At 39.1% G+C, this 15,108-nt stretch overlaps 2 protein-coding genes across 2 annotated transcripts; both read right to left on the reverse strand.

Annotated features, from left to right (window-relative positions):
- Positions 1-113: 113 nt before the first annotated feature.
- Positions 114-6,198, reverse strand: ccdc15 (coiled-coil domain containing 15). Its single transcript, XM_084373380.1, has 10 exons — positions 5,782-6,198; positions 4,603-4,740; positions 4,180-4,311; positions 3,864-3,980; positions 3,631-3,756; positions 2,095-2,214; positions 1,916-2,019; positions 1,405-1,599; positions 670-818; positions 114-549 (listed from the first exon to the last, which is right to left on the reverse strand). The coding sequence occupies exons 1-10, from the start codon at positions 5,956-5,958 to the stop codon at positions 500-502; spliced, it is 1,308 nt and encodes a 435-aa protein (XP_084229506.1). The 5' UTR covers positions 5,959-6,198; the 3' UTR covers positions 114-499.
- A 1,005-nt stretch (positions 6,199-7,203) lies between these two features.
- On the reverse strand, positions 7,204-14,542 carry psmg1 (proteasome (prosome, macropain) assembly chaperone 1). The gene is made up of 7 exons (XM_084373371.1): positions 14,327-14,542; positions 12,493-12,596; positions 11,366-11,511; positions 10,010-10,072; positions 8,641-8,839; positions 7,593-7,723; positions 7,204-7,369 (listed from the first exon to the last, which is right to left on the reverse strand). Exons 1-7 carry the CDS (start codon positions 14,443-14,445, stop codon positions 7,292-7,294), a joined length of 840 nt encoding a protein of 279 aa, XP_084229497.1. The 5' UTR covers positions 14,446-14,542; the 3' UTR covers positions 7,204-7,291.
- Between the last annotated feature and the right edge of the window lie 566 nt (positions 14,543-15,108).

The raw sequence follows: 15,108 nt of genomic DNA on the forward strand, positions 1-15,108 counted from the left end.
GATCTGAGAAGTGCCTCACTAGAGTGCAGAGCCATTACACACAGCTGTCCTTCATTAAATCATATGCAAATGACATCAAGCTGCTACAAAATAACCACACACACCTCCACACACAATGTGAAATACAGATTGTGGCTGAATTAGTCAACAAGCTGTCTTTTTATTATTCATTTGGCCATTTCGATTCAGAAACCATCCATGTCTGTACAAAATTTAGCACCAATCCATCGAGTAGATGTTGAGTATTTCACAGGATAAGTGAAAACTTGCTGGTAGAACAGGATGAAAAGACAAGGATCACCAAAGTCTTGTGTATTCATCTTCTATGAAAAAATAAATATCCGTCCAAAATGTCATGGCAATCCATCTGATATTTGTTGAGTTATTTCTAGACTTGAAAACGGCTATCATTCTCCGAAAACGTTGAACTGTTCCTTTAAACAGGCAGCAAGGAGCCTGTTTGTACCAGACAACATCCACTGCAGTTCATCAGCTTCCTTCACTGTAACTCCAAACTCAACATTGTTGAATGCAGCGCCTTGGCATACTCTGTGGAAGAGACAAATGCTTCTGTCAACAATATTTTAATGTTTTCATGTTTAGTTTCATTGAAGGTGAATAGTGGAGTGTGTATAGAGTGAGGCAGGTGGCTGTGTGTGCAGCAAGTACCTTTGGGATTGTTGTGGAAGACACAGTTGTTAGCGCAGGTGTCGGGGTGGGAGTCCCAGAAGGAGGACGCACAGCAGCAGAGAGGAGGGAGCTCCAGCTTCTCCTGAGACAGTCGCTCCTTCATCTGAGCTCTCAGAGCGTCAATGAACCTGCAGAGAGTTCGAAACAGCCCGTTTATCAGGGCAGCTTCGCCTCGTGAAGACACATAGGCCCTGCTCCTGATTTCCATGAAGTTACTTTCCATGAAGGAGATACTTGTATCAAACAGCTGTTTCAGTTTGTCAATGTATATTATGTCTGTCCCTATCAAATTAAGCAGCTGTCTATTTCAATATCCCCAGACTCCCTTACAAATTCAGGATTTTAAGAGTTGTTACATGAGGAGAACATTTACAAACTTTGTGAAACGGCTTCAACAAACTGGAAATAATCGGTGCCTTCTTGTAAATTGGTAAAACAATACATTAAGATGTTTTCTTTCCTTGTAAAAAAGGGTCAGTTTGTGATGACACCACTGTAACAGCCTGTCTGTTTTCATGTGTAAAAAAACTTATTACAAACAAAACCAAATCCCATGAAGTTATATGGATATGGTAACTCAGCTGGAGCCACAAAAGGCATTAATCAACTTTTCACATACGCAGTAGTGTTCCCTCAGACCTGTAAACAGACTTTGATGTGTAAGATCAGCAGAGTTCCCCATTAAACTTTAGCTACTTGATCTCCATTAATTACCTCGCAGTTACTTTCCCTTTCTCCTCTTTCTTCCTCCTCTGAAGCTCCTTAGCTCTGTCCTCCTCCTCCAGCTTCAATCGCTCCAGAATCAGCAGCTCTCTCTCCTCCAGCTTCTGTCGGGCCTCCGCGAGCTGCTGAACCCTCTCCAACCTTCTCTCTTCCTCCAGACGAATCTGCTCCTTCTCCGCTTTGATCCTTCAGTGGAGAGGGGAACAATTGAGAGGACATTTTCACTGAGACCAAAGAATCACATGCAATTTGATTCATATGCCAGTATTTTAGTCAGTCTGTATGCTGCGCAAAGAAGCAGACTATCAAGCCATTTAGTGTCAAAAAAATGAGATCTATCAATGTTTTAATCTTTTTTCTGCTGTGAATACTTTGAAAAACATTATAAATAACTGAAAACTTAAGGGAGCCATCTCTCAAAGCTGCAGAGGTTGATAGATACTCTAAAGACTAATTGTACACCAACAAGAGGAAGTGATGCAGGAGAAAATATTGCGGTCACCTTGCCGTCCTCTTCAGGTGTTTCCTGTGCTGTTTGTTCTCCTTTACTTGCTCTCTCTCGATGTTCATGTACAGACGGCGGTGCATCAGGAACTGAGACTGACGCTGCAGACAGACAAATTACTGTAACATTTGGTCTGACAGGGCTTGATCACACAAAGCCAAAGGTTAAATTTCTACCTGTCTTTTCAGTTCTTCTGTGTCAGTCAGAGGCCACAGAACACGTGGGACTCCGTGGTTGGACTGGAAACTAGGATCAGGCTGTGATTTGTCAGAATCCCACGACACGGGTCCACTCAGCTGAAACAGTCAGAGTCAGAGTCAGATTACCAGTTCCATGTTTGGGGGTTAGATCTACTGTTAACTGATCAAAATTATCATAAAACACAGGAGAACTGACTGTGTAAGTATTTTCCCTCTTTCTTTTGACACACCTAAATCATCACTGGTGCAGCCACCTGATTGAAGTTGCTCAACACATTGACTGGAGAACACCTTTAGGTTAAACTCAACTGTATCTGAAAGGTCTAAATTTGGTTAATCAATGTTCTGACAAAACTACAAAGATGTTCATTCTTAACAAATTTGCATCAAATTTGGCCCAAACAGCATTATTCATTGTTGTTCCTTGTTAAAAGCCTGGACTTGTAGTGAATCACAAGGCGTTAGAGGGAAATGGAAATTATACAAATAAACTATCATGAACTTTGTACACTTCCATAATGTTTTCAGACATGTGGTGAAGTGAAACATCACATCTCGTACTGTAAACACCGGTCAAATGGAACATGCCCCAGTTTAACACTGTGTCATTACGCTCTATCAGCTGTCTCTGGGAATATCATGCCATAACGTTTGAATTATCTGGGTTTATGAGTTGACGAGAGACACCTGAGGACATGTTTTAAGATGTTGTAGGGTTTCGTGATGCTGCTGTCTAATTTGAAGAGGAGGCCTTCTGCTACTCTGAACTGGAACACAGCTTCTCTTAATAACTCACACAACATCTGGTCTTGCCTGGCTGACAGTCTGATTAGACAAACTTGAATTATTTGGCCATTTAAAATGTTATGTTTGGCACAAAACAAACACCACACACACACACACTAATCAAGCATTTCCACCACAGGGCTTTTAACTAACCCTTAGCTGGTCAGACTTCCCAACTACTACCATGCCAAAAACGTTCTCCAAGCACCAGTGACAGCCACTTAATGCAACTTAAGTCAAGCTGCATTGCACATATTAAGTTAAAACTGTTGACACAATTCAAGTTATTGAGGATTAACCTCAAATGTCTGAATATCAAACTGAAAAATAGCTTCATCTCTGTAAATTTTTAGCCTGTATTTGTTTACATTTTGGCAAGTCTGCTCCAATCATGAGGCAGTAACTATGAATTGTTTCTGTTTTCTTTAACCCTGAATGTACAGAAGATCATTGGATTACTTAGTTACTAAGTTATAATGAGTGCCTTTTCAAATGATTTCTAAGGACATCGACACCTCTATCACTGGAAAGAGTGAGTTTTGCTTTATGTCTGTTCCATATTAACTGAATTATGACTCTGAGAAGACTTGATCTGTACCAGTACTGGCTGAAATGGCACTGAAAATAATTTGAAGGATATTAGAGAATGTCTGCATATATCCTTTAGGATTTTATTTTTAAAAGATGCCCACACAGACTGAGACATGATAAAGGGTATTCATAAACCTTCTGCTGAACGAGGGGACACTCGTGTTGACTGGTGAAGAGATGATCATCTCCCTCGTCTTCTTCTCCCTCAACATCCTCCTCTTCCACTTCCTGTTCTGCCCTCAGCATGACAGATCCAGCTTTCTTTTGGATGTAGAGGAAAATGATTTTTTTATTACACCATAAATGCACACAATTATAGGAACTATAAGTTTATAAAAGAGGAACAAGTGTGAGACAGAGGCACCCACATGTCTGGTTGGAGAGATTTTCCATTGACCTCCAGGAAGGTCTGACGTCATTTCCCCATGTGGGATCATCCGACAGGCGGCCAGTCTGAGTTTGACCTGCTTCATGCCTTCAATCGCCTGGAAAAAAAAGAAGCGGAAATAAATAATCCTCCAGATTAATCACTGTCACATTTTTTTATTACTCACACAAGGAAACAATACAATCATTCTGACCCTGCAGACCAAATACTGAAGAAAACAGGACCAGATAGAGCTGGCTGTACATTGCAAAGGAAGCCACTGGGTTCAATTACTTGATAATATAATACCCTCTCACCTCCTGAGAGCCCCTTTCCATCACCCTCTGTTGTGCAGCACCTCCGGCACCAGACATCCGCTTTTCAACAGCAGACACATGGTGGGTCCAGGCCTGAAACTTCTGGTGTGGGAGTCTCCTGTCAGGTTTCACCTGGACAGAAACACACAGTTTTACATTGTGGAGGTCAATCAGGCTTCTTGTAGTATCAAAACAATTAGTCAATTGATTGATAATGATAATTATCAATTGATAATTTGTATTGTGAATAAATGTGAAATAGTGATGAGCATTTCCGCTATTTTTTGACACTTTACAGACTATATGTTTGATCAACAGTTATTCCATAAATTTAAAATACTCAAATGCGCGTGAAAAAAGCCATTAAGAGCTAGTGCAATCTCAAGAATGCTTCACTGTTAGTCAAAGTAATGTCATCTTTACCAGTGGCTGCTGTCTCTTCTTGCTGACTCGAACTTGCTGTGCCACACGATGGCGTACTTCATCTTGAAACCGACGAAGGCTCTCTTCATTCTCCCTCCTCTTTTCTGCCTGGATCTCCTCAGTTAGCAAAGCGAGAGACTGAAACAAAGACATGAGAAGATTGTTTGGACTACTTTAGGGACAAAAAACATTTGACTTTGCGGGATAATACTTCTTTACTTTTACTTGAGTAACAATCTGAATAATAGTTGCTGGTGTATTGCACATATCTCAGCATCAGCGCATATGTTAACCCACATGTAACAAGAAATGTCTGTAAAAGAATACCAAACCAGCCCTGCCCACCAGACAGGACTTTATATATTAACAGGCTTATATTTACACTGTAAAAATCACAACTAAGTGTGTGTCACAATTCTTTAAAAAAAACAACAACCAAATATAAGGAATTTATATCAAAATTGCATGTGCTAAGAGGTAAAAATAAGATGCAGTCACCAGTAAAATGCTGGTGGTATACACAAAGTATATACAAAGTATACAAGTGGCTATTAGATTAGCTTCACACTCCAACAATGGTAATCTATTGAGTGGCTTGTAATATTTGAAAATTTGAACATCTAAGAGCCATTTGGTTGATGGACAGAAAAAAGAAGTTAATTCATATGGATATACTATAATTGGATAGGTAATAATAATAATAATAATAATAATAATAATAATAATAATATTTATCAGATTTTAAAAGCTTTAAATATCAATATCAGTATCAGACTTTAACACATTTCTTTGAGTGTAAATGGCTCTTTGGCAAAACAAAAACAAAACAAAAAAAAACATGCAACATTTCCCTATTAGATATGATGTTTCCTTATTTTAATGCTTTATTGTCATTTCCACATCTTGTTATCTTGATTTTATGATATTGGTTTGGAGTCACTGGGTCACACTGACATGGATGCTATTGAAAAGAAATTTCCATAATAAATATTCATATAAAATAGGTCAACCCTGGGGTCAGTAGCAGCCCAAATAAAGAAGAAGAAAATCCTATGTCAAACAAAACTCTTCATTTCCTGAACCTGCTGACCCGCAGGCTGCCTGGTCATAACGGTCTCTAACAGCCTGACAACAGAGTCAAAGCTAGCTTTGCTCATTAGCGTTAAATGCCAAACTCACACACGGGTGCTCCAGGCAGTCCTGTCCGCCCTCCACCCAGGCTCCCACCGCCACCACCTTCGGGTTCCTCTCGGCCAGCACCTTGTTGGCTCTGGAGGGTGGCGGGTCCATCTTGCTCCGGCTGGCCGAAGCTTTACACCTGCGGTTTGTTGAAGTCATAAGCCGGCTAGCACTCATTGCTGACGTTAGCGTCTGCTAACTTACGCTAATGCTAACCCACGGCTTAAGATCTTCTCGCTATCCAGTTGCCGTGGTTACACATTGACGTAACGTTACAGCAGTTTTGTCGACTGTATTACGCACTGATACGATTAATATGTTGACCAAAACAAAAGGGAAAACTGAGAAAACCCCCCTGTAACGGTTGTCTGTGAACACCAACAGGTTTGTTTTGTTTGAGTTTCGCTCACTTCGTCTTCTTTGAGTTTCTGGCGTTTGCCAAACAGCTCAATGGCGCATTACTGCCCCCTTCTGGACAGGAGGCGAGACCGTGAAAATGCATTATGTCTGAACACAATGAAAAACAGGGATCCATCCATCCACAAATAATAATAATAATAATAATAATAATAATAATAATTCATATTGGATATTATTTAAAAAATACAAAATATTTCTCACAGCAGATTAATTGACCCCAATCACTACCTTCTCTCATCAGCAGTAGGCAGTTTAATGAGCAGATATCACAGTCCAGACTTTGGGTCCTTTACTTCTTGTATTCAGTTTCTTTACACTGTAAGTAAGCGGCACTGGACCTGAAAAGGTTTTAACTGCTGAACACGTCTTTTTTGTGCCTGAGCTCTTTAGTCAACCTTCAAACCCTCCGAGTCCACTGAGAGTCAGTTGAAGTGGGTGAGACAAATTGTGGTATTCTCTCAGGCTCTGACCGGTTTCTGCAAACTCTTCAAAGTCACATTGGATTGTTTCAGCTTTACTGTCCTACTTTGGATTTATCGTTGCCACAATACCATCACGCTATCAGTGGGAGCAGGAACATGAACGCATGTACTGATAAAATGCTTTCTATTCTTATGCTGATCAGGATGTTTTCCATGTGGGTCACTCTAAAAGGCTTTATGTGATAAGAGAGAGGAGGAAGAGTGGATGAAGACAAAAATAAATTAAATAAGACACGACAAGAATCAAGCCTTGGAAAGTCAGTTTTTCAGGTATTTAGTCATAATCCAGAGTTTGAAATTTTGACTGGTTGGTAGCTTTAATTTCTTTGCCTTGTAAAAGCCTTTCAGAATCTCTTTCTTTGTCTCCTTGTTCATTAACCCAACTGAAAGCATGCTTGTCTGCATTTCTGACAGGAAACATAGTGAAGAGTCTTAAATCAATTATATTTTCCTTATGCTTGGAAATTGATGATAATATAAAATATAAGATAATTGAAGTAAACTGAACAAAGGCTTTCTTTCCTTAATTTCTTTATTAAAAAATGACAGTATTTTACCACAGGAAAATAGAATGAAATTGCACTGCACAGTGTGCAACACGGCCATTTTCAGATATAAAGATTACTCTGAATGTTGGTTGTTTTCACAAACTTGCGGAGGACGTCGGTACTCGGAGACGGGTCCAACTGAGGAGAGAAAGAGAAAAGATGATTAAAATGTGCAAAATGAAGAGAACATAACAAACACTAAAGAAAGAAAAAAAAAAGGCAGGGAAACAATTTCATACATTCTTCATGTACTTCAGATATCTGACAAACTTGAGAAGAGTCGAACATCTGCTCTCCTTTTCTTCCTGACCACTCTGACCTTTCGAAAGCCTCCTCAGATATAAAAAGAAAAACAGCTCACCTGTATGGACTTGTCAAGCTTGGTAAGTGCAGGCTTGTAGGTCTCCATGGTGACAGAGTCCAGGCCGATGACATCACTGTAACACTGGTAAACAACAGCGGGGATGCGGTGGACTTCGCAGTGATTCAGTACTGAGGAAACAGCACAAAAAAAAAAAAGAATGAAACAATTGAGTCTAATGAAGACAGTTTGACATAAGGTGTGTAACCTGCCAGTCCTCAGTGTTACAGGATCAGCGTCTTTATCACGATGATACTTCAGTTAGCTTGGACTTTCGCTCTCTCTAAGTGCACTGGCACCACAATGACCAAATCAGGATGCAGGACTGTGTGTGCACAGTGAGTGGACAGGAGCCTAATGGCACTACATTTCATTCAGCTGGCAGAAGCTTTTGTACAAAGTTTTTACCCAAACACACACATCAGGAGCAAATTTGTGCCCAGTGTCTCGCTCAAGGACACAACAGGAAAAATGGAGAATCAAACCCATCTGGACAACATTATTTTGCTTTGTCGCTTTTGCCGTGCATTGCATTGCTGTGGTTCGTTCTTCCATAGACAACAGTGACAACAGATCTGCAGTGTCATGACTTTGCTAAATGTGCGTTACTGAGAGAAGACCACCAAGTCATTCTTCAACTTGCTTCATGTTGTTTTCACCAGGATGAAATCACAGCTCTGAGGGCCCCTATGTGCTATCCAGGACTTTTGCTCACATATTATTAATGAATATTGTTTCTAGTATGGATTTCTAAGCTTACGAGGTGCATTTGAATGAGGGTTTGGGTAATGGGTTAGACTCTCAACATACTTTTTAAATGACATGATTGTTTTGGTACAAACATTCATCCATCAGCATATTGGAAAATCTAACTGCATTTATCTCAAAATGGCATTTATTAACAAATAGATCTTGGGGTTTTATGAATTAATATTGTTTTTTTTTTTTTTAAAGAAGATTGATTTGAATCAGATAATTCAGGTTTTAAACCGAACCCTTCAGTGCACCCTAGGTAATGTTTTTAGTCTTGAGTGTACAATAGCAGTACCTGCAGCAGGAAGTCCAGTAACTATGTTGGGTTGCTCCAGCGTCTGGCAGACGGACTGACCACTGAAAGCACGGGTGTGGAGAGAGCGCAGGAAGGGAGCGGAGCTACTGCACAGATAGTCTGCTGTCTTGTACTCAGCCACAGAGCTATCAGACAGCACTGTCACACTCAACTCTCTGTGCTGCAGACAGTCAAAAACCTACAAGAGAAACGAAAAGAAAACAATCACCTTTAACATGACAATCACTCTAAAAATACCTACACGTTTTCTTTGATCATTGTAATCCAACTGTGTGGGCCAGCAGACTGAAGTACATTCAGCCATTTCTAGCCCCAGGACCTGCCCTCTGGCCCCAGAAAAACTCACATTTTTGTTGTATTGATTAAACAAGGAGCAGGAAACATTTGTTGTCCATACAGACCCACTCTCTACAGGTTTCTCGACTGCTGCGAATATCCTGCTCCGTCACTAAAACATGCTTTATTGGATTGAGATCTGGTGACACTGAACTCATTGTTATGTTGGCAGAACCAGCCTGAGATGACGTGTTTTTATCCCGCTGTTGTAGCCATTAGAAGATGTGTAGACTGTTGCCACAAAGGGTTGCACAAGGTCAGCAATAATCAGGTCAACTCATATTAAGGAGTCTAATGTGTGCTGATGAATTATTCCCCACAACGTTACAACATCACCAGCCTGAACCTTTATCCTTTAACACAAGACAGGATGGATCCAAGTTGTTAAGATCACATTCTGACCCCACCATCTGCACATAGCGACAGGAATCGAGACTCATCAACCCAGGTGACGTTTTTCCAATCTTCTGCTGTCATGTTTTGCTGAGGCTGTTCCCTCTGTAGCCTCGGCGTCCTGTTCATAGCTGACAGGGGTGGAACACGGTGTGGTATTCAATATGTTGTGCCTCCAGTGATGCTCTTCTGCACAGCATTGTTGTAACATAATAGTTATTTAAGTTACTTGTCAACGTGAACCAGTCTGGCTATTCTCCTCTGATCTCTCTCATTAACAAGGCGACCTTTCAGCAGCTGCTCACCGCATGAGTTTTGTTTGTTGCACCATTCTCTGTAAACGCTAGAGGCTGATAAGAAGTTGATCCTCACACAGAGAACTGGTACAGGAAAAAGCCACCGACTACGTACCCAGACATTTGTAATAATGTTAAAATCTATGCAGCTTTGGGTTAGAAATCAGAGTGTAGATCTGTTTTGTGTTTTTAAGGCTTCGTTAATTTAGATTCTTTTGTATGTATGATTATCGTTTCAAACATTTGGTATTGAAAATGTACTGAAGTATGCATACTTTCAACAACCATACAGTCATCCATCTGATTTTGTAGTATTAACGTACCTTTTCTGTCCACTGAAACTGCTGGTCTTCTGCAATGTAGCAAGTCACTTGGCAAATCAAAACCTTCAGGGACAAGAATGAAAGACATTTTGTTCAACGCTAGTGGATAAAATACAAAGCTTATCTGAAACATAAGTTAAAGATATGAAGGTCAACCATCGCTCCAACACTTAGGTCTTTTCTAGACCTTGAAATTTTCTTCACACAAAAGGCACAAAAGATGTCAACAGTAATAAGCAGTATATCCTTGAGCATTTATAAGACCTCTGACAATCTGCAGATGTCCTTTTTTAGTCCGGCCAACGATGCAAAAAAAATAAATATAAAAAAATATTAAATTTAATTTGATGTGAGACAAGGAAATGCAGCAGATTCTTACATTTAAGAACCCTAAACCATCAAATGTTTGGCATGTTTGCTTGCCTTAAAACGATAAACTTATTATGAAAATAGGTGCTTATTAATCTTATTTTAATAGACTAACCATCGCAGCTCTATACACCAACATAACCCCTTCCTGGTCTGCCAGGGAACATATATTTAATGTCATTCCCCTACCGCCCTTTATCAACACAGGCAAAAATGTCAGTCTTACAAAACCACTCTCCAACCTATAAATGCATTTAAAAAGAGCAATAAAAATGAGTTTGTGGTCACAGAAATTTCAGTAAATCCATGATGCATGAATTAATGGCCGACTGTGACAGTATCTGTTGTCCACAGCTGCTTCACAAAGTACGAAAGTCTCTTCCTTCAGTTTGTTAAATCCCTGCAGCAGGATAGAAGTTGGTGATAAATCCGAAGCCTCCTCTGTACACAAGGCCATCCACTATGTTTATCTTGATTAAATCACGTGCAAACGACACCAGGCTGATAGAAAATAACCACACACAGTTGACCGCTCTGTTCCAACTCTGTGTTCTGACAGTTTGTGCAAGACACATCGGATTACCAGAGCTCTTTAATCCTGTGTGCCTTGGCCTACTTTCCAAGTTTTGTAGCTGAAGTGGGGTTTCATGTTTTATTCTTGAAATGCATTAAGGTGCAAACGCGGCTGTTGTCAGATCAATTAAGATATAATGTGAGAATAGAGACTGAAATTGACACGGTCATAAAAATAGCTTTGACAAACAATTATTCTATTGTCATTTGAGGCACCTGCATTCTTTTAATTTCTCCATTTTCAGCTTCTTCTTTGATTTGTCAAATGTTTGTAGCTTGACAACAAAGTGGACATTACAAGCTCAGGAGAAAAACCCATTAAACAGAATGATAATTACGTTTAAAACACTCAGGTGCTTTCTGTGGCATTAATCAAAAACACCTGCATGCTGTTTAGCTCAGTGTGTCACTCACTGATGGGTTGTCTTTCTGTCTGTAGAAAACACACGATGACTCCTCGTTGGTTTGCCCGGTTACAGCCCGGCTCCTCTCGTTCCACACGGATGCATGTCCCACTGCGTCCCAGTTTTCAGAGGTGAGAACGTACACTGACAGAAACCCTGTGAAGGCAGACGACAACAGCTCACATGAGACATGAGTTTTTCCCTTTTTATCAGGAGTGTGTGTGTATAGCGGAGATGTATAGGTATAACTGCTATCATTTAGAGCTGAAACAATTAATGGATTAATTGAATAGATCTGCTATTCTTTGTCCTGTGTGATAACAAACTGAAGACTGATTAAAACAAAAGCAATCTGTGCTTGTGCTTCACATTGTTCACCGTTTTCTGTCATTTTAGACAAAAAGATCTATACATCAGTTGAGAAAATAATCAGTAGACTGATCAAAAATGAAAATAATCAGTAGCTGTAGCCCTGCTGTCATTAATGACCAGCTGCTTTACATTTGAAGTAGGTGTTTCAGCAGCACATCCTGCTAGTCTACTAACAAACTGGATGAAAACAACCTGTCGTCAGTATTAATAATCACTGCTGTGAGACAGATCTGTAATTACATAAGCAACAGCAGTGCATTTCATAATAAATCATTAAATAAATATATACACCCAAGCAAATAGTTTAACAGCAAATAGGAGTAATTCTACATTTCGACAGACAACCTGATTTGCTTTCTTTCTGAGAGTGAGATGAGAAGATCAGCATCAATTTCATGTCCATTTAACTAAGAAGCTGAAGTCTGGATATGTTTAGCCTAGCTTAGCATAAAGACTGGAAGCAGAGGGCATAAGCTGTCCTCCCTCGAAAGCTGAATATTTTACACGTTGTGCTGGTTACCAATCACAGTGTACATTATGTTCATGACTGAGTTTATTATCTTTAAAAGCCCATGCAAAAATATTCTAAAAATCTATGTTATTGCTGTCATCAAAACTACTCTGACGTCAAATTTCCTGACAGGGATCACCATTAAAGTTTCATTTGATCTGTGATAATATTGGGGGAGCTGTTAGAAGGAGTCATCACAGTTAATGTGGCAAACAGGAGAGTTGTGACTCTGAAAGCTGCTGGCAGCCACTTACTGGCAGCGTTGTGTCCCACAGCGAGGATGAAGTCTGAACACGGCAACTTGTTCCCGGATTTCAGTGACTCGGAGACTTCAGGGCTCCACTGCAGATGAATCTCTCTGATGAAGAGTGACAAGGGTTAGAGAAGGTGGAGCAGTGAAAAATACTTTACAACTTATCATTTGAAGATTTTTGTTGAAATGCAGTGAAGAGCCTGCAGTGAGCTGGAAGGATAGGAACGCTTTAGGGCTTTTCCTGTCTACTCAAATTAATTCTCTTCAGTCCATACAGACAATTTTGAGTAGTGTCACAATAGTGGCATTTCTAACTTTGACACAATACCTAATTATTTAGATATACATTTTCGACACCAAGGTGGAAAAGTGACGCAACATTGAGGGCATACAATTTCAGATTTTCATCAAAAGATAAATGTAAAAAGGCTATAATATGATGACAAGATACAATAATAAACATTAAATGTCACACTTTTTTAGAAACATTTGTTTATTTTCTCTTTAGACGAGGGCTTAAAATATAGAGTGTGTCAACTTGCTGTCAGAGAGAAGAAGAAGCGAAGCGAGAAAGCACAGCTGGTAGCCAAGTAACGATACTGCAGAAGATTAGGATGAAAACCATTTCAAAATAATTGACATGTATCCATATATTAATGTTTTTGACATTCAATTTTTATTGTGAGTATTTCTATTTCATGCTACCTCTTTCCCCTTCAATTTCACTACATTTCAGATGAAATATTGTACATTTTCTCTGTAGTTTATCTATTTGACAGCTAAAGTCAAGGCTTGATTATCAAATTTGATAAGCAGGCAAATACCTCCAGGTGCTCCTATAAGCCCTACGTTCAGTGTGTAGCAACTGGTGTTTGTTAATTCAATTGTGATTCTGTTTAGAAACATGCACTTGACGGCCTTATTGTGAACTGTTGATTATTCTGCAGCGTTTCTGTTATCGAGCCTACCCCTTTTGATTTACAATTCAACAGCACCACAAACTGCAGCATCCAACACTTCCAACAAAAAGAACATTATCACATTTTTATTTATTGTAGGAAAGTTACATTAGACTGCTTTAGTTTTATCTACCGTTTGGCTATTATTCTCCAAGACTGTGGGACACCCTGCCAGTTACATAAGAGAAGCAAGCACTGTTTATGGTTTTAGAAATCAGCTTAAGACTTACTTATTCAGGTAGGCATTTTTTATTTTTAAACTACTTTTATGCATCTGCCTTTTTTAATCATTCTTTTATTCCATTTTTATGAACTTATCTATTTTTTTGTATTGTTTTCTATTGTGTTTTATTTGTAATGTCATACTGTAGAGTACTTTGAGCTCCTTTTTCTGTATGAAAGGTGCTATATAAATATATTATTATTATTATTATTATTATTATTACTAATAATAAACTGGCAGTACCCCTGTCTTCATAGCAGAAGTTGTAATTGTTGACAGATATAGTACGTTAAGAGTTAAAAAAAATTATCTATAAGAACTCACAACAACATTATTGTTTCTAACTAGAGTTATTAAATGTTTTTATGATGATTCACATTGTACAATAAGGATGAGGGGCTGGTACCGAGATTTCATGTGTCATGTTAGCTAGCATGCTAACGTTAGACGCGCTGTTAGATGTAACGCTACATCATGGTTTGGTGTGTAGAGCAAATGTAAAAAGATTTACAAATGCAAGGATGATGGTCACACAAAACTTCATTTCTAAAAAGTATTTTTTTCGCCAGTTTACTTAATGTTACTAAATCTGATATCTCCATGCTGACTTATACCACTTCCTGTGTCCATGCTAGCTGGCTAACGTTATTTACCTCTTTTCCTCCAGTTCTCTGCGGATTTGTTCATCTTCTTCGTTTTCCTCGAGGTCCTCCTCATCTTCCTCCACGGCCCGAGAATACACCGACAAAACTTCACCAAAAAACGTCGCCATAATCACAATGTTTGCGGAGTAAAACGAAAGTTTGGTTAGAGATTTAGAGCTGCTGTCACCATAACGTACACCCGTCACTTCCGCCGGCAGCGACACCCCTTCAAAATAAAACACCGCTCACCGGAAGAACCTTCAGAATACAAACTTCATTTATCAAACAACTAAGAGAAGACAAGACTTTATTTAATACGTGAAATGATAAGAAAATGAAAATTAGAGGCTGACATTAAAAGGCTGTTCACATTATACACAGAACAACACATTAAACTACTTAAATGAATGTTGCAAATATAAAAATGTCTGCAATAGGTGCAGAAACTCCAAAATCAACTCCGAAATTAATGAAATACAATTTAATTCAAAATAAAAAATGTGTGTGTGAGTGGATATAAAGCGAATCCTCCATCCAAATCAAAAGAACCATATGACTTATGACTTAATCATACCTCATATTATATTAAAGGATATGTTCTAATTTATTTAAGGCTTAAAACACTACTCATATATACAGCATATGATAGTGGAAACACTAGCATATGCACTCATATTAACTCCTGCTAAATAACAGCATGCATTTTTGTAGTACTGTAGTACTGTAGATTTTGGGGGCCAGCTATAAACAGCAATCAATGCCTACTTCAGTGCACATATGGACATGTGACT

Source organism: Pagrus pagrus, assembly GCF_965226575.1.
Source record: "Pagrus pagrus genome assembly, chromosome: 14".
Classification (NCBI taxonomy): domain Eukaryota; kingdom Metazoa; phylum Chordata; class Actinopteri; order Spariformes; family Sparidae; genus Pagrus; species Pagrus pagrus.

Coding starts and splice junctions, on each gene's coding strand:
- ccdc15 (XM_084373380.1), bottom strand. CDS start 5,958: ATGAGTGCTAGCCGGCTTATGACTTCAACAAACCGCAGGTGTAAAGCT. Junction 819..1,404: donor AAAGGGAAAGTAACTGCGAG/GTAATTAATGGA, acceptor AACTCTCTGCAG/GTTCATTGACGCTCTGAGAG. Junction 550..669: donor CTTCCACAACAATCCCAAAG/GTACTTGCTGCA, acceptor TCTCTTCCACAG/AGTATGCCAAGGCGCTGCAT.
- psmg1 (XM_084373371.1), bottom strand. CDS start 14,445: ATGGCGACGTTTTTTGGTGAAGTTTTGTCGGTGTATTCTCGGGCCGTG. Junction 8,840..10,009: donor AGTTTCAGTGGACAGAAAAG/GTACGTTAATAC, acceptor TTTCTCTTGTAG/GTTTTTGACTGTCTGCAGCA. Junction 7,370..7,592: donor AGCTTGACAAGTCCATACAG/GTGAGCTGTTTT, acceptor TTCTCTCCTCAG/TTGGACCCGTCTCCGAGTAC.